Below are 23,242 nucleotides of genomic sequence, written 5' to 3'. Positions count from 1 at the left end.
CTGCAAAAAGTTTGAGTTTTTTTTTCCTTTTTAGGGCCACACCCATGGCCTATGGAGGTTTCCAAGCTAGGGGTCGAATTGGAGCTGTAGTCTCTGGCCTATATCACAGCCATAGCAATGCCAGATCCAAGCTGTGTCTGCGACCTATACCACAGCTCCTGGCAACACTGGATCCTTAACCCACTGAGCAAGGCCAGGGATTGAACCTGCGTCCTCATGGGTGCTAGTGAGATACGTTTCTGCTGAGCCATGATAGACAGGAACTCCAGTTGTTGGAATTTTGATAGCTATTGTGTTGAATGTATAGATTGCTTTGGCTAGCATTGACATTTTAACAATGTTAAGTCTTCCTATCCATGAACACAGGATGTCTTTCCATTAATTTAGATTTTCTTTTTTTTTCCCAGTAATGTTCTATAGTTTTCAGTTATAAGTCTTTTACTACTTGGCTAGATTTATTACTAAGTATTAAATTCTTTCAGACATTATTATAAATGGAATTTCTTAATTTTCTTTAAGGATTGTTTATTACTGATGTATAGAAACAAATGTTCTTTGCATGTTGATCTTGTATCCTGCAACTGCTGAATTTGTTCACTAGCTCTAGTAGCTTTCTTGTAAATATTTTGGAGTTTTCTCTGTATAAGAACATATCATGAGCAGTTAGAGATAGTTTTCTCTCTCTCTTTGCAATGTGAATACCTTTTATTTTTTTCATGTCTAACAGCTCTGGCTAGAACTTGTCGTACAGTGTCAAAAAGCAATGGCAAAAATAGACATCCTTGTCTTGTTACTGGTTTTGGGAAAATTTTAATATTTCTATGATATTATCTCTGGATTTTTCATAAATATCTTTTATCGTATTGAGGAACTTTCCCTCTATTTCTAGTTTTCTTAGAGGTTTTTTGTTTCTGTTTGTTTGCTTTTTGCTTTTTAGGGCCACACTTGTGGGATATTGGAAGTTCCCAGGCTAGGGGTCAAAGCAGAGCTCATGGCAGTGCCGGAAACTTAACCCACTGAGCAAGGCCAGGGGTATAACCTGCATCCTCATGGATAGTAGTTGGGTTCTTAACCTGCTGAACCACAACAGGAACTCCTAGAGTTTTTATCAGGAAAGTGTGTTGAATTTTGTCAAATATCTGAGATGTAGTTTTAATGAGTGTACTATAATAGGGATTATATTTGACCTAATTTACAGGGCCATTATGAAGATTTAATTATTTGTCTCTAAAAAAAGGTCCATCTAAATTGAACAGTGCTGTCTATATGCCATTATTTTTAAAACTTTTTATTGTAAAAAAAATGAAACACACAAAAGTTGAGACTTAAAACACCTATGTGTTCATCATCTAGATTGACAGTTGTTAGTATTTTGCCACATTTAGTTTATCTATTTGTCATTGCTATTGTTGTTGAACCATCTCAGGGTAAGCTTCAGACATCTTGATACTTCAATTAGGTGTTGTATGTCAAATTGATATATATATTCATATGTCAAATAAAGGAGAAACAATAGGCCAGTGATGACTCTTTTTGCTCAACTTTTTCATAGCCCAGGATTTCTTTTGTTAACATCAATTTTTTTTCTTTCAATCATGGCCTTTGAAGATTAACTTTTCTTAAATTTTGAGACCTAACCTTTCCCCCCCTTATTATAACTATAGAGAGGCTTCACTGGGCTCTCTTTATCCTGATAGAATGTTGGGACGGAGAGCACTACCTGGGATCCCAGGTAGGGATGGGGCATAGACAGTACCTGGAGAAGCCAGTGGGTCAGAACAAGGGATTGCTGCTGATCTTGAAGTGTTCCTGTCTCCATTGCCATCAGAGCCCCTCCGATAGACTCTGAGTGAAGTCTCTTAAGTAAAGTTGGATAAAAAGGACATTGGAAAACTTTACCAAGGGCCTAAGCTCCCAATTGTATTCTTTCTATCAAGACAGCAGTGGTTGAATAAAAGCATTGGTGCTCTATGTCTTTAGCACTCAGATTTCTTTTAGGGAACAACTGTACTTTCTTCTTCTTTTTTTTTTTTTGGCCACATCTATGGCATGTGGAAGTTCCCAGGCCAGGGATTGAACCGATGTTGCAGATCCCTCCCCCGCCACAGATCCCTGGCCTGGGCACCACATTTGCAGCAAAGCTGGATCCTTAATGCATTGAGCCACACATGAACTTCCTCTACTTTTTTTGTGAACACACCAAAAAGTCTAGAATAAAAAGAGTAGATTGTGGATAGCGTGTGATAGGGTTATTGCTTTGGACCTCGGAATTGCCATTGCTTTGTTTAGTGGAAGCTGTCTGATTTAAAAATAAAAGTAAGGGAGACCATTGCTGTTTCATTAAATATTAGGATCAGGGCTGGACAATAGCAAGTTCATAGACATATTTAAAGTATATCAGCTTAAAATATTGCTGCACAATTAGTCAATATTTTTTACTTGGTATTAGAGCTTCAGCGAAATTAGTGTGAGTGAAATTCTTTGGCACAATTTGAAATTGAAATTGATTTTCTTTGCTTGCATGTAGTTTCTGATTTTTCTGTAATTGGCAGGAGATAACTATAATTTTTGAGAGGAAGTTATAAAAACAAGAAATTTATATCCACTTAACTAATATCTGAAATATCTATCAAAGACTAATGTTGTGATAAAGAGGCATATCATGTAAGGGAGAATCTTAGGAATAAATGATTTAATTTGCATTATTTATCAGAACAACTATGTTCTGTGTACACTGATGTGTACTTTCATTTGTTTCCTTTAATAGGTTAAGAACTTGAAGAGATTATTGTCTTCCCTAGGTCTTCCTCTAAAACTCAATTCCTTCTCAAGTTGATTTTTATTTTTTTTTCACTATCTACTTCTCCACCTTTGAGAAGTATTCACATTTGGGATTTAAAAATTTCTACAACTAGGAGTTTCCATTGTGGATCAACAGGTTAAGGACCCAGTGTTGTCTCTGTGAGGATGCAGATTTGATTCCTGGCCTTGTACCAGGTGGGTTAAGGATCCAGCGTTGCTGCAAGGTACCATGTATATTGCAGATGATGCTCAGATCAGGTGTTTCTGCAGCTCTGATTTGACTCCTAGCCCAGGAACTTCCACATGCCGTAGTTGTAGCTGAAAAAAAGAAAAAGACAAAAAAAAAAAAAAAGACTCTACAACTAGACCATGATCTCAATTCATCTTTTTAAAAAAATTGATAAAATCAAGACCTTGCACATACTCTATGACTTGCATTTTGTTACTGTAGCTTCTCTTCCTTCTAGTTTCTTTTTTTAACCAATTACTAGATAGTGCTACTAAAAAGATTCTAATCCGGACATACCTGCTTCATTTTGTTTTTGGTTTTCTAATTTAAATGTTTGCATTTATATCTTCCTAACCAATATTTTACTTAGTCTTGATTTCTGCCCTACTTAAATATATGGAAACCTTTTGTGTTGAAACGTTTATTAAACTTGACTTTAACATAAGTGAGTAGAAGCAAAATTGAAGTTTTATATCATGATGAAAAGCATGGTTTTATATAGAAGTGGGATTGCTGTTAAGGAAAACAATATTTTCCTTAAGGCCTTTTTTTTTTTGGTCTTTTAGGGCCGAAGCCGAGGCATATGGAAGTTCCCTGGCTAGGGGTCCAATTGGAGCTGTAGCTGCTGGCCTACGCCACAGCCACAGCAATGCAGGATCCGAGCCGCATCTGAGACTTTAACCACAGCTCACGACAATGCCAGATCATTAACCTACCGAGCAAGGCCAGGAATCAAACCCACATCTTCATGGATGCTATAGTCAGGTTCATTAACTGATGAACCATGATGAGAACTCCCTTCCTTAATGCTTTAATTGCAGTACCCTGTTCACACAGAAAAGCCTGGACCAGATCTGTTTGTAGCTATGCAGTTTGGTTTTCAAGAGCAGTCTGTGCCAGGGTATCGCATCTCGTTTTCTGTCCATCTAAATCAGCTTTTTGTTTGTTTGTTTTTGGCTTTTTATTTTTTATTTTATTTTTTTTATCTTTTTGCCTTTTCTAGGGCTGCTCTCGCGGCATATGGAGATTCCCAGGCTAGGGGTCGAATCGAAGCTATAGCCGCCGGCCTACACCAGAGCCACAGCAACTTGGGATCCAGGCCGCATCTGCGACCTACACCACAGCTCACGGCAATGCCTTAACCCACTGAGCAAAGCTAGGGATTGAACCCACAACCTCATGGTTCTTAGTCGGATTCGTTAACCACTGAGCCACGACCGGAACTCCTGTTTCTGGCTTTTTAGGGCTGCACCTGCAGCATATGGAGGTTTCTAGGCTAGGGGTCAAATTGGTGCTAACAGCTGCTGGCCTATGCCACAGCCATAGCAACCTGAGATCCGAGCTGAGTCTGTGACCTACATCACAGCTTATGGCAATGCTGGATCCTTAACCCACTGATCGAGGCCAGGGATCAAACCTGTGTCCTCATGGATACTAGTTGGGTTCGTTTCTACTGAGCCACCACAGGAACTCTCCTAAATCAGATTTTGATTAAGAGTGAACACATTCTTTCTGCCTAGAATTTGCTGTTAAGCATCTTCTATATTAAACCAAGGCGATAAGCTCAGAGATACAGGGAAAAGAAAAAAAAGATTCTATTTGAAACAGCCAAGTGTTAATTTTTTATTTTTTTTGTTTAAAATCATGCACTTAGTCTGCAAGACAGCATTTTAGGTGCTGACAGGACCAAAAGCCATGTTTTCTAGTCTCTTAACACTCTGTAGAACTTTATTTTTTGATCAAAAGGATGCATCACATAATTCTTTTATTCCTTTTGCTCCTTTTCCCTTGAGGACGTCCCCCCCCCCCCCGTGTGCGCGCACGCGCGCGCGCACACACACACATGCACACACTGTGTTTCTGTGTCTCTTTTCCTCCCTCCAGGTGATTTTTCTGAGAGATAATGTTTCCACTATAACCAGCCAGATGAAGGAAATGGCAGATTGTATGCCCATTTTGTCATTCGGGTAAAGTGGAATTTTAAAATCAAGGGTTATTTATAACACTGAGTGAGATGTTTATAAATGGAGGAAAGTCTAAATGTTTGTCTGTCTCCTCCTAAGTCAGGGTATGTCTGAAGACTTGGATATTTCTAGTTAGGCTCAGAAGATGATGACCAGTGTTAGATAGGAAACCCCTTTGTCAGTATCTCAGCAGCCCCCACTCTCCTACTTTACAAATAGGGGAGTTAACATCCGGAAAGGCTGCTGGTACCACATTATAATGAAAGATTCCCAGGGGCTTATTTATAGTTATTCTCTCAACTTTAAATTTGCTGTATTTTACTGTAAGAGAAGGTAAAGTAACATACAGATTCACAGTCTTTTAAGTTTCCCTGTGTCCTTCAGTGCGTGCGCACACACACACACTGCTCCCCCACAAAGACCCCATGCTAAGATTCTCCAAGGAAATAGATTCTTGACGTTTCTTCATTAATTCAAGAATGTGGTATAAAGGTTACAAAATGAACACCAGTGAGCAGCTGCTTTGATGGTGAACCACAGGTCCCCAGGGAGGCAGCAGAGGCTCTCCCAGTCGCTGCAGCCTTAATGACTTCAAATACCTTGGTATTCATTTACATCCTCATTTCAATACTTGGTAGAAAAATAATTACACTGAGGTGTTTGATGAGATGAAATTTGATCTCAGCAGATGGAGTAAGGCTTCCCCTTTCATCAGCAGGGAAACCAAGTGTCATTTAAATGAAAATCTTCCTGAAATCTCTTTATTCCTAAGTTTGCTGCCAATATCCCTGAGGAAATGAATCCGTCAAAAAGGCGTGGCGATTCTGGGAAAGGATACTGATTTCAGAAGTAATTGTCACCAGGTACAGCAGACTTTCTCCCATCCCCCATCTCTGCTAACACTTTCTGTGGCTTTTGGGTTTCGGCTTGAAATAATGCACAAATGTGAGTTTGAAAATGGAGGTTTTCCAGCCAATGCCTTGGATGCAGTCCTGTATGCTGGTAACAATAGAGGAGGATGCCAACCACCCCCACCCCCCAATTCTGTTGGACTTGCAATAGTCTAGAGTGTTAGCAGTGGGTCTAAAAGACAGGAGCATGTTGGCCGCGCTGCCTCCCCAAGCTGGCGGCTCAGTGTGAGGAGGAGTTCCCAGTCGGTGCGGAAGCTGGTGTGGGTGGAGAGAATGAAAGCAGTTTTATCCACTGTTTCCATGGAAGCAACATATGATCCTTAGTGCTTGGTGCAGAACTGAATTTCAAGAGGCCACTTTTTACAGGTACTTGCTGCTGAAAAATAATTTCCCTGCCAAAATACACTGTGAGTACATTATCCTGTTCTTACTCTTTAATGTTTATTTTACATGAAACTTGCCAGGCAAGAGCCTGAACCAAGCAGGTCTGGATTTCCTGTGGAATTTTCCTGAGGCCGCATGTGAAGGACCAGTAACCCTGATGGCCTAAGAGCTGCTGTCACCCAGGGAGCATTTCAGGCTGCAGCTCCCACTGTGGCCAAAAGAGCCACTTTTTTTGCATCTGGCCATCTTCTTGGCCACAGCAGACTCAGTGGCAAGTCAGAAGGCGATTCAAGGGGCAGCTCATTTCAATGAAATGCTCTGTGGGGGGCACTCTGGCTGCTCCAAGGTTCCCCCACACCGTGGGCTGCAGGGCCAGCTGTATTCTCTGTGGTGGGTGGGAGGAGAAGCAAGCCAGCTGCACGCTCTGTGGCCAGCGGCCAATGGAAAGCGTCCGGGCCTCCTGTGCCTCTGCTGTAGCAGTCTTGTCTCAGCTGGAGCTCTTGTTCCCTGAGGCTAGGGATAACTGGGCTTCCTGAGCCTCCTATTAGCCCTTTGTTTTGGGAAGACCAGACTGTCCAGAGGGATGGAGAGAAGACTAGAAAAAACAACACTAATAAAAAAGAAAAACAATCTATTCATGATACATTAAAAAAAAAAAAAAACCAAAAGAAACGTAACTACTGAAAAATCAGGATTGAAGGAAAGTGCGCTTATGTGTAAGCTCATAGATGTTGATGCTTAATAGGACTAACAAAGGAACCCATTGGTGTAGCATAGGCATCCATGTAAGAGGAACCCTAGGCCATTCCTGTCATGCTCTTGGCGACAGATGAGGTTTCATAAAGTGGTTTGGGAGAAAGTGATGTGTCTGTGGATGGACCCTCCTTGTCTGGCTTTTTGGGACGTTCTCAGCAGTTACCTGAAATACCACCTATTACATGGCCAGGCCTCGTGTGCTTTTCTTTGGTAATTTGCCAGGACTGAGATGAGAAGACAGGCATTTTGAGACTGATTTCAGTATGTTTTAGTTGTTCAGCGAACATTTCTCAGATGCGTTCCTTTTGAATACACTCTTCTTGTGGGGAATGGATTATATAAACCTACCTCCCCACAGCCTTTTTGGCTCCATTTTTGAAATAACTTAATGCCATGGTTTTATGTTAGCAGGTTCTTTTTCTGAATAGAAGTATTTTAGTTTCAAGATATTGGCCTTCTTCAGCCTAAACCAGTCCACAGCTCCTCTCATCTAGTACAGACTTGTCCTTGACATCTCAGATTTCTTTGTTGGGGGATGTGGTTTATCAATGTCTCTGTTGGTCAAGGTGGATCAAGGTCATCTGGAGCAGCCCATCATTGGTTTTGGCTGTTCCTTTGGTTTTGGTGTCCTGAAGACTCAGAAGGAGCTAAGAGCATTAGTAGTATTTTCTAGGAGGCAGTAGGACCATTGGCCGTCCACTAGGTTGAGATAAGAAATGACATTCCTATTTTTTTCCAGATATTTAATGCCACAAGCGAGTTGTCTGACACTGCCGCCTATCAGTCTGTGCGCATCCTCGCCGTGTCCCTCAATCAGGCCCTGCAAGAGCTGGAGGACCTTGCTGGGGTTGACCTGCGATGGTCTAAGCCTACCTCAGGTGAGTGATTGCCACCTCTCTGTGAGGGGCTGGTAGCCTGCATGGAATCTGATCCTGAATTGATTCTGATCTCTCTGTCATGGTTCACCCATCCTTTTATTCATCGGCCCTCCCCCACCCCTATTCCTGATGGGACCCATTTCCTACGTTTTTTTCTGGAAACTCCATAGTGAGCCTTCCCCCTTCTCTGAGCAGATGATCCTTCCTCTAACTTCGCTGGCCCAATGGAGGCCACTCAGCACGAGCTCCACCAGCGTTTCTTCAGCACCGGTGCTCTCTTTCCCTCTTCTTGCTTGGTTTCTGTGGCTGAATACAACCAGCTGTTTTCTTTCAGGGCTGCCTCTGATGTGGGCTCTTAACTCCTCCAGGGCCTCTTCTTGTCCCTCAGGCTCTGCTTTTTTTTCTTCTTCTTTTGTGGTTGCCCTGCCCAGCAGATGGAGCTCTCCAGCCAGGGATCAGATCTGAGCCACAGGTGTAATCTACTTTACAGCTGCAGCAATGCCAGATCCTTAACCCACTGTGCTGGCCGGGGATCGAACCCACGTCCTTGTGCTGCAGAGATGCCATTGTGCCACAGCAGGAACTCCTCAGGCTCTGTTCTTTTACCCACTGTCCAGTCTGCTCAATTTCAGGCCTACCCTGCGTCAGGCTCTGTTCTAGACCCTAAGGATACAGCATAAACAGGACAGACACAGTCCCTTCATTCAGAGCTTATCTTTTCTTTTATTCTAACAAGACCAAAAGCTAAGGACAACACACACCCTTCTCTCCTTTGCTTTGTTAAACCTATTAATTAATTGATTTATTTTTGGCCACATTGGAGGCATATTGAAGTTCCCCAGCCAGGGATCGAATCCAAGCCCCAGCTGTGACCCATGCCACAGGTGTGCCAATGCAGAATCTTTAGGTCATTGCGCAGGGTAGGACCGAACGTGCATCTCTATAGTAGAACTCTGTTTAGGCCTTTTAAGAACATCTTTTCATTCTTTTCACTGCTTTCCCACATGTTCGCTCTTTAACACTTTGTAACCTGGCTTCTGGTCCATCTCAGCACCTTGTTCCCCCAAGGTTACTGCTGTCCTTCCAGGGCTGCACTCTGGACGCCCTGTAGCACTGACACTGCTGACCACTGCTTTTAGAGACTGCACCTTCCTCTCAGCCCTGTGGTACTTCCTTTGCCCTCTTCTCTTGCTCTGTCCTCTCCCTGCTCATTTCTTTCCTCTTCAACCTGTTCCTCCAGCTGTGGCCCCTCGTGCCCTTTCTAGTCCCTTTCCTCTTTCACCTGTATGAGTGTTACCTTGGTAACCTCCGTTGCACCTACATTTTCAAGTTGTAATTCATTCAACAAATATTTGAGTGCCTACTATGCACCAGGCCCTATTCTAACTGCTGGGGGTATAGCAGTGAATAAAGAGTAGACAAGAGCGCCTGGTCTCTTGGAGCTGACAGTCCCCTGCGGGGGTGGAGGTCGTGGGTACAGAAAATGAGGAGTAAAATTAGTGATTTATATACCGTGTCTGGTACTATTCAGTGCTGCACCATCTGAGCTCTCCCTACAAGAACTCAGGAACTGAATAGATTTGGGTCCATGTGTTTATGACTCCTTTGGTCTGTGAACCCTTTTTTGTTTGTTTGTTTTCCCTGCTGTACCTGCAGCGTATGGAAGTTCCTGGGCTAGGGACTGAATTCAAGCCATAGCGGTAACCTACGCCACAGCTGCAGTGACACTGGATCCTTAACTGTGTCAGCCCAGGGATCGAACCACAGTGGGATCCTTAACCTGCTTTGCCATGGCAGACACTCTCTTACTGCCATCCAACACTCAGGATATACCTTGCTACTGGCTCCCTTTATTCTCTGAACCTGAGAGAAAAAACTTCTTAAATTTTTGAGTTTCAAGGGATAGTTTAGATAGCCATGCGTATCGAGACAAAAATAAGTATATAAAATACCATTAGGAAAGGGGGGCAGTTTGGCTCTCGGGTCTAGGTTGGGGTGATGGTTTCTGGTTTAGAGTGGCCATGGAAATCCCAGCATTTCCGTAATACCTGAAAGAGGTGAGGCAGCACACGTGTCTGGGGATGAGCATAGTAGGTCAGGCCCCTTTCACGTTCCAGGTCTCTCCTGCCTCTTCTGCTGTCATCATGTTTCTGATTGTAGCTTGGAACAAGCTGGGAATGGTCTCTGACTTTAAAGACTCTTGTAATTAGATTGGACCTGTCTGGAAAATCCAGGACAACCACCTCCTCTTAAAGTCCTTACCCCTGTAACATCTACAATGAGCCTTTAGCCACGTAAGGTTCATCCATAGGTTCTAGGCCTCAGAACATGGACGTCGTTGCAGGCTGTTTTGCCCAGCACACATCCTCATGCTCAAGCATTTTCCAGTGGCTTTCCATTTTCTTTAGTCCAAGATGTGACTCCAGCCTCCCTTTCAGGTTATACTAATCTCCTTTTGTAATCTATGCTCTAGTCAAATACTTATAACATTTTTTCCAGTTCTGCATGCCTTTGTGCCTACTGTTTCTTCTGCCTAGAATGCAAGCCCTGTTTGTTGAATTCCTGCCCATCTTTCAAGGCCTTGTCACTTCTCTCCCCAACCCCCCCTTTTTTATGGCTGCGCTTGGGGCTTGTGGAAGTTTCTGGGCTAGGGGTCAAATCAGAGCTGCAGCTGTGGCCTACACCAAAGCAACACCGAATCCAAGTGTGATCTGTGACCATCTGTGACCTATGCTGCTGCTTGTGGCAATGCTGGATCCTTAGCCCACTGAGCAAGGCCAGGGATCGAACCTACATCCTCATGGAGACCGTGTCAGGTCCTTAACCTGCTGAGTCACAATGGGAGTTCCTCTCCTTAGCTCTTAAATACCTTTTCGTTCTACTTACCCATCAGTGAACCCACCTTTACTCCAGCTACCCACAGCCACCCAACACCAGCCAACAAACATTCACTGACTCTCTCTTGGGTTCCAGACATGGGGAGTATGGAAGCGAATGAGATGAAGTCCTAGTGGTTTAGTGGGTGAGGGAGGCACTAAGCACCTGATATTATGGAAGCGCAGGGAAGATCCATCTTTACTGGGCTTTTTACAATCTGCCTTTCATTTCATATTCTTTCTTCAGCTGTTGAAACCTCTTCACACTTGTTTGTACCTCTTAACGCGCTAAACCATATTTTGCCATGTACTTTACTCAGCTAGGTATTTGTCTTATTCTGTAGAAATATAAGACCTCTGAGGAGAGGTTCCATGTCTCTCCATATGTCTTTAAATACTGTATCCCAGTCATCTAGAAGTGACTGGCACCTGGTAGGTGCTCAATCCATTGATTTCAGTTCCCATTGTTACACTATCATAGGTTTGAGGGCCAGAACTGTACTGAGATTGGATTGTCCACGTGCCTTGCCAGTGATTTATACGTAACGGTTCTTTAACAGCTACTGAATTGGATTGATTCTATCAGTTGTATGTGTGCATGTCCCCCTGTTCATCAGCTTTCTTCTGATATGGAAATTGCCCATTCTGGCCCTTTTTGGTTTCTGGGCTGTATGGATGAACCAGCTAGGTGATGCTGAACATTTAAATACTGATTTTGGTTTCTGTTGCTCCCTTTTGGCCAAACTCCCCATTGATTGTTCTTGTTTTCATTACCACAGCTATAAAATTGGGTATGAAACTCTCCAGAAAAAGATTTCCTTTCCTTTCCTTTTCTCTTTCTTTTCAGGGCCACACACATGGCATAAGGAAGTTCCCAGGCTGGGGGTTGAATCAGAGTTGCAGCTGCCGGCCTCCACCACCGTCACAGCAATGCCAGATCTGAGCTGAGTCTGCAACCTATACCACAGGTCAGGGCAATGCCACATCCTTAACCTGCTGAGTGGGGCCAGGGATTGAACCCACATCCTCATGAATACTAGTCAGGTTTGTTCCTGCTGAGCCACAAGAGGAACTCCCAGAAATACCTTTCTTCTCCACATGCTCCATGCTTGCTTGTTCCCTTTTTCAGAGCTAAGTGGGATGCATGCTGGGTGAGAGGAGTAGGGGCCCAAGGCCTTTCCGCTTCTCACCTGTGGAAGAGGAGTCTTAATAGTCCTAGATTCTCAGGGACCTGCATGTGGTGGGGAAGCAGGGGCAAAGCCTGCATGCCTGGCAGAGAGCTTTAGTTTTTCTGCTGTCGAGACAGCTGCCTCTCAGTCTTATCCTAGTCTTGGAATGTCTTAGAAAGGAATGCAAGGCCTAACCCACACCCATTCTTCTCACCTCGACCCACTTAGGAGCCACAGTCTGTATCCATCTGCTTTTTCCCTGTTTTTCTTTAACTGTTTCTCTGAACAGAAAACTTGGGCCATGGAGATTTTAAGTACATGTCAGCAGTGTGCTGGCTCTTTGGGCGTTACCTGTACGACACTCTGCAGTATCCCGTCGGGCTGATCGCCTCCTCCTGGGCCGGGACGCCTATTGAAGCCTGGTCATCTGAAAGGTCACTGAAAGCCTGTGGGGTCCCTAGGTAAGGATAAAAAAGCATCCACCATTCTGGGGAAAAGCCTGCCAGGAAATTATACACAGCCTCTACAAGTGTAAATTCATAAAGTATTTCATAGAGACAGTTTAGGGACATGTTCAGAGTCTAAAAAAAACCCAAAAACGTGTGCCTTTTGACCTGGCAATTTCATCTCTGAGAATTTCTCTAAAGGAAATAAGTAAGCCTGTATGTAATGATTTAGCTTCAAGGAAGGTAATTACAGCATTGCTTATAAAAGCAAAGAGCTTACAACAATCTAAATATTAGTTAAATAAATTTATTGCCTGTGTGATAGACTCATTATAAAATACCCTTCTCTTTTTAATCACTTTATCTGGAAATGGAGGTGACCCCACTCCGAACTTAAGAGAAAGCTGACAGATATACTTACCTCGGGAAGAGCCTGGAGTAAAATTCAGAGACTATTCACATTTCCTCATGGGGACAGAGTGGTTGATTTAAACTCTGCGGCTTTCATCAGGAGTTTGCCCCAAGTGAAGCTGGGTAGATGCCAGCTTAGGGGTCATCATGTGATCAGTCACCAGCTCTCTCCTGACACTTGTGCACCTTACTGATTTCAGGTTCATACCATCTGATTTTGGAACCGGTCCCAGTGAAAACTCTGTTCTCTGGAATGCCATGGTCCATCCACTACATAACATGACTCTGAAAGGGGTGATATGGTACCAGGGTGAGTGTTCAGTTTGCTTTTCTCATTCTTAGCAGTTAGCTTTTGCTGTATAACCAACCAACCTAGAACTTAGTGACTTCAAACAGTAACAATTATTTAGCTCACTGTTTTCTAGGTTAGCAGGGCAAGTTTTTCTGTCTGGGCTGCTTTAGATAATTTCTGCTAGAATCATTTATATGTCTTTGGGCACCTGGCAGGTTGTCTGGTGGCTGAATGACCTAAAATGGCCTCTCCCTCATGTCTTTTGACCCAGGCTGTCTGTCTGCTGGGGCCTCTCATCCTTCAGAAAGCTGGTTCAGACTTATTTATCATTTACATAGAAGCTTCAGGGCTCCAAGTCTATCAGGAGAGAACAAACCCCAGAGCTGAATTGCTTTCCAAGCCTCTACTTACGTTACATTCACTGATGCCCCATCAGCCTGAGCAAGCAAAAGGCCTGTCCAGAGAGACCCCAAGAAGGCCCATGATCTAAGGGCATGGATGGAGGGGGGGATGTGTGGCCATCTTTGTATCTATCCCAGTCTCACAGTATGGACTGTTTTTAGGGGAATCCAATATAAATTTTAACAGGGACCTGTACAATTGTACTTTCCCTGCGCTGATCGAAGACTGGCGCCAAACCTTCCACCGTGGCTCCCAGGGGCAGACAGAACGCTTCTTCCCGTTTGGATTTGTCCAGGTATGTGCCCAGGGGAGAGGGTTCATGTGCTGGTGAGGTCTCTTTCTATTCCTTTTCTTGCCCTCATAGCCTGTCTGCTGGTCAAGAACTGAATGTAGGAATTAAATTCATCTCAATTCACTGATGGGACAATTCAATCTTTGAAAAGCTAATAAGTAACTAATATTTTTTCTTACTAAAAAACAGTACACGTTCATTAAAGAAATATCTAAAAGAAAGGCAAAAAATAAGCTAAAAACATCCACAATTCCACAATCCAGAAATAAGCACACCTTTTCCGCTCATGTTTTTGAAATAGGATCCATACCATAATACTGTACCATATCTTGCTTTTTCTCTTAGTATGAACATGTGTCATATTGTGAATTTATTTCCATGCCAGTAGATATTTTCAGCACAATTTATAATTATTGGATTCTGAGATGTGGCTGTATTATAAATTAGTTAACTAGGTCTCCACAGATTTCTTTAAACATTTTGCTTCTATAAGCAGTGGTGTATTTATTTTCCTTGTAGCTAAATCACTGCATACGTGCTTAATTATTTCCCTAAGATAAGCTCCTAGAAATGAAATTAATAGGTTAAATTGGATACTTTTTAAGGCTTTGAGCATGTCCCCAAATTTCTCTGTGGCAATTTGCCAATTAGTATAAATTTATACTCTTAGCAACTGAGTGTGTGTCCACTTCTGCACACCCTCCTGAACTTGGTGTTAGCCCTTCCACCTCTTAGAGTGATGCACATTCACCGCCAGCCCACTGTACGTGCTCCTTGCCTGAACAACCTCTCTCTGCCATGCTTTCCTGAGTAACTTTTTTTTTTTTTTTTTTTTTAATGGCTGCACCCCATGGCATATGGAAATTCCTGGGCCAGGGATTGAATCTGAGCCTCAGTTGCGACGCCAGATCCTTAACCCACTGCCTCCACAGCGACCTGAGCTGCTGCAGTTGGATTCTTAATCCATTGTGCCCATTGAACTCCCCTAGGTAACTGTCACTCCTCCCGTAGATCTCAGCCTGCATATCAGCTAGGAAGCCTTCTTGGGCTATCCAGACTCTGTCCCCATAGGTGTGGCTGCTCCCTTCTACATCCCCTTTTGGCTGGCATGCACATGACCACTTTTCCTGAATCACATTTCCATCCCTAGTACCCAGTTGATTGGCACTCATTAAATGTGGTCTAGCACACAAATGAAAAAAATATATCAAGGAGTTCCCATTGTGGTGAAGCGTAATCAAATCTGACTGGTGTCCATGAGGATTCAGGTTCGATCCCTGGACTCGCTCAGTGAGTTAAGGATCCGGTGTTGCTGTGAGCTGTGGTGTAGGCCGGCAGCTGTGGGCTCCAATTCAACCCCTAGCCCGGGAACTTCCATATGCTATGGGTGTGGCCCTAAAAAAAAGCCCCCCCCCCGCCCCCAAATAAATATATCTGTCATCAAGGGAAACCATACTTTCAGTCAGTGGTACCTAGTCAGGGGGATTCTGCTCTCAGCATTGTCTAAAAGGAATAAACATATTTAACCAAGTTCATAGTTGCTCTGCTTCACCTGTTCCTATGACCCCTCTAAGACCTAGATCTTCTAGCAGGGTGGTGGTTCTGACTTTTCTGGAACACAGGAATTGAATAAGTAAGGTGCTAGAAAAACAAGGCCCAACTCATAGCATAGACATGGAATAGACTTTAATATTTGGGCTGGACACACCTACGTCCAGGCGTCTGCCTCTGCAGGCCCCACACAGGCTTTCCTCTCACCATCCTCCCATCTCCTCTACCTCGTCCTATTTCACATACCTTTTTTGGATAAAGATTTTTATAGACCTTGTTTCCACTTATAATTACTTTACAGTTATTTTCTTTCTTCTTTCTTGCATTTGTTTTGACTTTGAACAAAATTATTCTGCTCATTATTTTCAAAATAGCAACTCCTGTCACCAGTTCTGTGTTACTGTTGGTGGCAACTGCATTTGGTCCTCTGAGGTACTTTTTTTGTCTCTCAGCCTGTGTACATGCTGATTTGAATGTGACTTCAACCAATTCAGACCAGAAATATGTGTTGCATGCTTATTATATGCTATGAACTGTGTGAGGTGCTGGAAATAGAACATAAAGCAGAGAGAGTGGTCTTGCACTTGTGCCTCATGGTTTAGTAGAAGCCCCTGCACCTTGGGTGTTAACTTTATCATCATCATGCTGGTTTGTGGAAAACTGGGAGTATAAATGTATACCTTCAAAGGGAACTATCAAATATGACAGTGTAATGGTTCAGAGGATGGTCTGGGGCTAGTCTGCTTGGTCAGATCCCAGCTCTGACCCATCTTTATTGTTACAAGATACTGAACTTCTTTGTTATGTTAAGTATTCATTGAGTTAATCTATATAAAGCCTGGCACATGCTAGATCATGTCAGTGTTTTTTATTATTAATGCGAGAAGCCAGAAAAATCCGGAGGGACAGTTGGTCTATAGGGAAAATTGAAGTGGCTTGATAAAAGTGCTGAGTGTGAAATGATGGTGGCAATAACTGGAGCACAGTTACAGAGGCAGAACTCAGAACTACGTGGAGAGAGCAGGACTAGACACATGTATCTGGTGGAGAGGGAGAGAGAGGAGCAGGGGCCAGGGCTGGAGTCCCTAAGAGTGTGCTTTTTATTTTATTTTATTATTTTTTTGTCTTTTTAGGGCCACACCCATGGCATATGGAGGTTCCCAGACTAGGGGTCAAATTGGAGCTATAGCCGCTGGTCTAGGCCACAGCCACAGCAACGCCAGATCCAAGCCATGTCTCCGACCTACACCACAGCTCATGGAAATGCCTGATCCTTAACCCACTGAGCGAGGCCAGGGATCGAGCCTGCGTCGTCAGGGATGCTAGTCAGATTTGTTTCTGCTGAGCCATGACAGGAACTCCAGGAGTGTGTTTTTTATACACTGCAAACTACAGAGCTATTGTAAAGCCCTCTGAATGTGGCCACTTTTGTATTCTTTGGCTGTTATATGACTTCATTAGCAGCAGTATTTCTACTAATCACTGTGGGACAAGTGCCCTGCTTTATCTCAGTTTAGGAAAAACACAGGAATTTCACTGGGGTGTGGAGTGTGCTGGTGCCCCCTTGTGGCCAGTTTGTAGTCGTGCAACCATGAACTAGAATGGAAAATTGTGGCAGGAATACTCAGCAAACTGCCATTTTGAGACAACTTCCTTGGCTTGAGTGACTGCTACTAGCACTTTTCCCTGAGGGCTTCAGGCCATTACTCACGCTCAACACTTTCTAGTGGCCTTGTTGCAGTGATCCTCATCATTGTACTTTATTGAACATGGCTCCACTTTGAGTTTTCTTTTTGGTGTTGTATGGGATGTGGTAGGATTACTCACTGGATCTTTTTATTCCCTTTTTCTAGTTTTCATGAAATTTCATTGTGAAGCTTCAGCACCTTTTATCGTGTCATATGTTAATGCAAATTTGCATAAGAGATTTTTAGTAAAAATCAAGTAGTGGGAAAATACACTCTTTCTCTTAGTGGGAGAAACCACAAAGCCATGTGGCGACAGGGTGTGGCTAGTGGAAGGTGTGAAGAATTGGGGTCTTTGTTGCAATTTGCCACCTGTTCCAGGGCAAATTCCTCTCTGCTTCCCTGCAGTGTTTGGCCATGTATTCTGCACAGATGTATCAGTTACCTATCGCTTTGTAACAAACTACCTCAGAGCTTTGGGGCTTACAACGTCAGCCATTATGTTTGCTTAGGATTTTATGGGCAGGGCTCAGCTGGGATGGCCCATCTTGGCTCTGTAATGTCAACCAGACTTGATCATGTGGCTGCAGTCTGAAGGATTCACACAACTTGTCCCTCAGCTGGGATGGCTGGGACATTCAGCTGGGATGGCTGGGACATTAATGCCTCTCTCCTCATGACCTTCCAACTTCCAAGGCTGCTCTCTCCACATTTCTCCAGGAAGTGTAGCTGCACTTTTGTTACATGGCCATCTCAGGATTCATGAAGTCAGAGGCAAGGGCAGACTCAGAAGCTGCACAGCATCACCCCTGCAGTATTCTGTTCGTCAGAGAAAATCACAGGTTCAGCCTAGGTTCAGTGGGAGGAGAAATAGACTCACTTCCTGCTGAGAGGGGTGGCAGAGTTACACTGTGGCCTGTGGGATGAGAGGTTCAGCCACAAGGATAGGAGGCTCAGTAAATAATGTGTTGAATGAGCAAGTGAGCAAAGCAGGTGAAGCAGAAGCAGGGTCTACTTGTGAAAGACTCCAGTGTAGGGTTCTTATGCAATAAAATTGACACAACAATGTCTACTTTCTAGTTATCTTCATTTCTGTCTGGTGCAACCTCCAGTGAGGGACTTCCCCACATTCGTTGGCATCAAACAGCAGACTTTGGCTACGTTCCCAACCTAAGGATGCCCAACACTTTCATGGCTGTAGCTATGGATCTCTGTGATAGGAATTCACCTTTTGGCAGGTTGGTGCTTTTTTGACTTTGCCTAAACAATAATGTATGTTTTTTGTGGCCTTCACTCTGCGTTCACTTGTGAGAGGGCAGAGAGTAGGTGACCTAAGGATTGGACCTTAAAAGCATGATCTATTAATCATGTGCTGCAGTAACAAAAATTCCCTCGAATCTCAGTGCCTCAGTGCAGCAGAGCCTTATCTCTTCTTCACACTCCGTGACCAAAGGTTAACAGAGAGGCTTTCCTATCATTGTCATTCACAAATCCAGAGCAACAGCAGCTCCAAGGTGATCTGTGTTTCCACCGTCAGGGTCTGATACTGGTAATTAAATGCTTCCACCAGAGGCAATGGAAATCACTTCTGCTAACATTGCAGTGGCCAAAGCAAGTCCCATGGCCATGCTTGTCTTCAGCAAGAGCAGGAAATCAGTTCTGCTGTGGACTCAGAGGAGGACCACTGGAGTATTTGTGAACAGCTCTGGTGACTGCCACCTGCTAGCTGTAGGATACGAGGAGATTTCAGTGTGAAATGGAGCCCCACACAGAGCGTTTGGATTATATTTGGAGGTTGCATGAATATTTATTGATGAATGAATGAATGTTTTTTGAATGAATAAAACCTGGAGGGGACCAGGTAATGAACAGCTGATTCAGATGAACCACAGGACTTTTTTTAGTGGTTGCAGTAGCTTCTTGAGAGCTCTCCCAGGTTAGTACCAATGCCTGCTTGCCCTCCCTCCTCTCCCTTTATTCCTTCCTTCCAAATCCCCAGTTGTTTCAAGATTTCTGGCCCATGGAAGGCCCAGAGCCCCATCTGTGGTTACCATTCATCACTTCTTTTGGTCTGTCAAGCCGTTTATCACTGGCTAGGATCAGTTAACTTGATCCTCCTTAAAGGGTGCTTTGTATGTTTTCTTTTTTTTTAATCTGATTATTGCTGAGCTCAAACCCAAAGTCCTCTACTTGTTCTTTGTCCTGTAGTGCCCACCCTCGAGATAAACAGACGGTGGCCTACAGGCTGCACTTGGGGGCCCGCGCCGTGGCGTATGGGGAGAAGTTGACCTTCCAAGGACCACTGCCTCAGAAGATGGAACTCTTGGCCGACAGGGGGCTGCTTAACCTCACATATTCCCAGCAAATCCTGGTGCAGAGGCAGGACAAAAAGATATTTGAGGTGAGACTAGTCAGAGGGGTTCATACTACGTGGGAGTCAGGATCTCCACACCGAGGCCCGTCTCTGATTATAACGTGACTAGGAGGCAGGTCTTGGTTGGTAGGGGGCTGCGTTTATGTATCTCAGAGTGACAGATAAGCAGCTGTTAATTCATTCCCACAGAGGCAATGTTGATAGACAGTTAAGGAAAGGAAATGAGTCCATAATAAAATGATACTCCTCTCTTTTCCCTCCCAGAACTGTCTATCCTCAGGGAAGGGCCAGCAGCTTTACTAGTAGGTTACCTTTTGAGAGGATCTTTGCTCCAGAATATCCCCTCACCCATAGATGTCTTTTTTGGTCACACTATCCTAAATTCTGATTTTGTTTTGAGTTTAATGTCACCTTTAAGAGGTTTAAGCTTGGTGATTTATAACAGTGTGAATTTCTGTAATGAATCTTCATACTTTCTTCTAATATCTGGTGACGATTATTCCATTGTGGAACTGGGGTATTAAAGAGCTTATTTAGGAGTTTTCTAAGGTCTTCTAAGGTGGGGATGGAGGCATTCCTAGATGGAGTGTTTTTTTTAATTTTTTAATTGTGATTTCTAGGGCCGCTCCTGTGGCATATAGAGATTCCCAGCCTAGGGGTCTACTCGGAGCCATAGCCACCGGCCTACACCAGAGCCACAGCAATGCTGGATCCGAGCCTCATCTGCCATCTACACCACAGCTCATGGCAGCGCTGGGTCCTTAACCCACTGAGTAAGGCCAAGGATCGAACCCACAACCTCATGGTTCCTAGTCGAATTCATTAACCACTGAGCCACAATGCGAACTCCTAGATGGAGCGTTTAAATGAGTGTTTAGGATTCCTAGGAGACTAGGTTGTGGGCATCTGTGTATGAAAAGAGGACACTGGAGAGGATGAAAGAATGTAAAAGACTAATTACACAGGACTCTATCCAGGGCTGTTCCTCCTCTGGAATCCTAAGTACCATGTCCACTTGGCTTGGGTGCTCAGCACTTGCTCTACTTAGCTTCTTTAGATGCTAGATTTTAGGTGAATTCTAGCTCCCGAGAAGTCTCTGCATTCTGAGTTCTCTGTAGTCAGTTGGAACCCCAGCTGGCAGTCCGGACCTGGACTGCATCGCCAGAACCTGGAATCACAGCTGGGGCCAGGACAGAATTTAACCTTTGTGTGCTGGATATTCTGTGTTCCCTGCAGTGGATTGCTTTCTGGCCTGAGGACAGTTTCTCAGCCATAGTTCTTCTGGGCCCCTTCTTTGCTCTCCAGATTTGCTTCACTCAAATTTCTTTTTTCTTTAGATCCACACCCATGGCATATAGAAGTTTCCAGGCTAGGGGTTGAATTGGAGCTGTAGCTTCCAGTCTACACCACAGCCACAGCAATGCCATATCCTTAACCCAGTAAGCGAGGCTAGAGATTGAACCTGTGTCCTCATGGATACTAGTTGGGTTTGTTACCTGAGTCACAATGGAAACTCTACTCACTCAAATTTCTGCCTGCTTTGCTGTTTGGCAGGAGGATCACTGGAAGAATGTTCTGGAGAGCTGTCCCTAAATGCTTCACATGACAACACTGCCTTGTCTCCCTTGTAACTCAGTGTTCTAGTTTTTGATTTAAGCTATTCCTCCCGCCCCCCCGCCCGCTGTACAGCATGGGGACCAAGTTACACAAAAGCTATTTATCTTATCATGTGAACTTTTATTATCCATTTGTGGCCGTGCTGACCAGACCTAATCTGGACTCAGGTTTGTTCTGGTTATTGGAGGAAATGTGTCCTTAGCTGAGAGTGGCCCCTTCTCTCCTTTGAGTCCATCTCAAAGGGCAGCTCCTTCTCTCAGTATATCCCTCTGTCCTGACCATTCCTGTTTATGACTCTTCTGTTTAGGTCTCATGTTGCAGTGACCAGCAGTGCAAGTGGCTTCCAGCTCCCATGGACACTTTCTCCACTCAGACCTTGGCCCTGGATATCACATCTTGTCAGGACACCCTGGTTGCTGTTCGCTATGCCTGGAGCACATGGCCTTGTGAATATAAACAATGTCCCTTGTACCACCCCACCAGTACCCTGCCAGCTCCTCCCTTCACTGCTTTCATTACAAACCAGATTCCTGATGATCTCAGCAAGGGGCAAATGATTTCAATGCATTATGATCACATCCTGCTGTAAGTATGGATCCTTATTTGGGCATTTAGGAATTTAAATGACAACTATCATTTTTAATGGAAATTAATAGAACTGTCTCATTGACAGCACCCAACTAGCACATGGTTGTTTCTATATTCTGAGATGCCAAGGCTAGTAGGCAAATGAAATGCTTGCCTTCTCTCCTCCAATGAGGCCAGGTATCTGTATTAGACTTAATTCTGAACTGCAAACAACTTGAATCTCAATGTCATTCACTTCCTTAATTATTGGGAGTGAAATGTCCTAACACTTTTGTCCCCTTACATCCAGGGCATGGAAACTCAGGGTTGGAAGAGATTTCAAGGCTATGGAAGAAGCTAGCTGGTATTTATGTGTTTTCTACCAAATATGACAAATGGTTATCAAATCTCTGTATAAAATTTCCATTTTAAACTTGCCCACAGTTTTTCCTCATGTGGAACTGAAATCTTTCTCTTTACAGCAGTCTTTCAGAGAACTGAAGATAGCTCTGTTTTGTTCTAAGCCAAATAGTTCTGTTCCTTCACTCTGAATAATGATAATGTGAATGTTTAAACAAACCAGAACCGGAGTTTCCCTCGTGGCTCAGTGGTTAACGAATCTGACTAGGAACCATGAGGTTGCAGGTCTGATCCCTGGCCTTGCTCAGTGGGGTAAGGATCCGGTATTGCCGTGAGCTGTGATGTAGGTTGCAGACACGGCTTGGATCTCGAGTTGCTGTGGCTCTGGCGTAGGCCGGTGGCTACAGTTCCGATTGGACCCCTAGCCTGGGAACCTCCATATACAGCAGGAGCGGCCCTAGAAAAGGCAAAAAAAAGACAAAAGAAAATAATAAAACAAACCAGAACCATGTGTGGGGCCTTTGGGAGGCACTAAGGGACTGCCTGGGGAGGGAAGTGCAAGGGCAAGGTGGTAGCTGCCCAGTGAGAACCACCTGACAGTACAGGTCACCGAGAGGCAAATACAGACACCATGCTCTTTAGATGGGAGAGTTTAACTACAAAAAGGCTAATCCAGATGGAAGAACAAAGTGAGGCTGAAAGTAAAGCATTTAGACAAATAATCCAGATGGGACAATGTGAAAGGGGCTTTTGTGTATACTGTTAAGAATCATTATGCTATTTACTGGTTGATTAAGACAGCTAATGGCACTTGATAACTGTAATCTGCAAAAAGTTGAAAATAAAAGTATAATCATTAGCCATGTGTACATGTTTATATCCAGTCAAAACTGGTTTAGGAGCGGGCTTGCACACTGTCCTCTGAAACTGAGAAAAGAATGAGACTTACCTATCGGTAGCTTCCATCCCCTTAATGTGAAACGAGAAGACAGCAGAAGCTTCACTGTCTTCCCAGCTGCCCTCCCTGGGGTCCTGGTGTGTTGCCGAGCAGTAGGAAGAGTCAGTGCCAGGATTTTAGTGAGTAAAGAACCAAAACAGCAGAGTTCCCTTCGTGGCTCAGCGGACAAACCCGACTAGGATCCATGAGGATTGGGGTTCAATCCCTGACCTCGAGTTGCCATGAGCTATGGCGTAGGTTGCAGATGTGGTGTGGATCCATCGTTGCTGTGGCTGTGGTATAGGCCAGCAGTTGTAGCTCCGATTGGACCCCTAGCCT

At 44.0% G+C, this 23,242-nt stretch overlaps 1 protein-coding gene across 5 annotated transcripts in view; it reads left to right on the top strand.

The window, feature by feature from the left end:
* Positions 1-22,825, top strand: part of SIAE (sialic acid acetylesterase) — a 39,755-nt gene extending 16,930 nt beyond the window's left edge. For 4 of the 5 annotated variants that reach the window (XM_013979528.2, XM_013979529.2, XM_021063058.1 and 1 more), the window contains 7 exons: positions 7,786-7,924; positions 12,259-12,430; positions 13,027-13,136; positions 13,682-13,815; positions 18,129-18,286; positions 19,257-19,449; positions 21,347-22,634. In XM_013979528.2, the coding sequence (XP_013834982.1) occupies positions 7,786-7,924; positions 12,259-12,430; positions 13,027-13,136; positions 13,682-13,815; positions 18,129-18,286; positions 19,257-19,449; positions 21,347-21,628 (1,188 nt within the window). In that variant the 3' untranslated portion in view covers positions 21,629-22,634. Of the gene's footprint in view, positions 1-7,785; positions 7,925-12,258; positions 12,431-13,026; positions 13,137-13,681; positions 13,816-18,128; positions 18,287-19,256; positions 19,450-21,346 lie in introns of all 5 variants that reach the window. The other variant, XM_013979526.2, reaches the window with a different exon arrangement.

The sequence above is a fragment of the Sus scrofa genome, chromosome 9 (genome assembly GCF_000003025.6).
Source record: "Sus scrofa isolate TJ Tabasco breed Duroc chromosome 9, Sscrofa11.1, whole genome shotgun sequence".
NCBI lineage: Eukaryota > Metazoa > Chordata > Mammalia > Artiodactyla > Suidae > Sus > Sus scrofa.
This window is presented reverse-complemented; position numbering and strand designations above follow the sequence as displayed.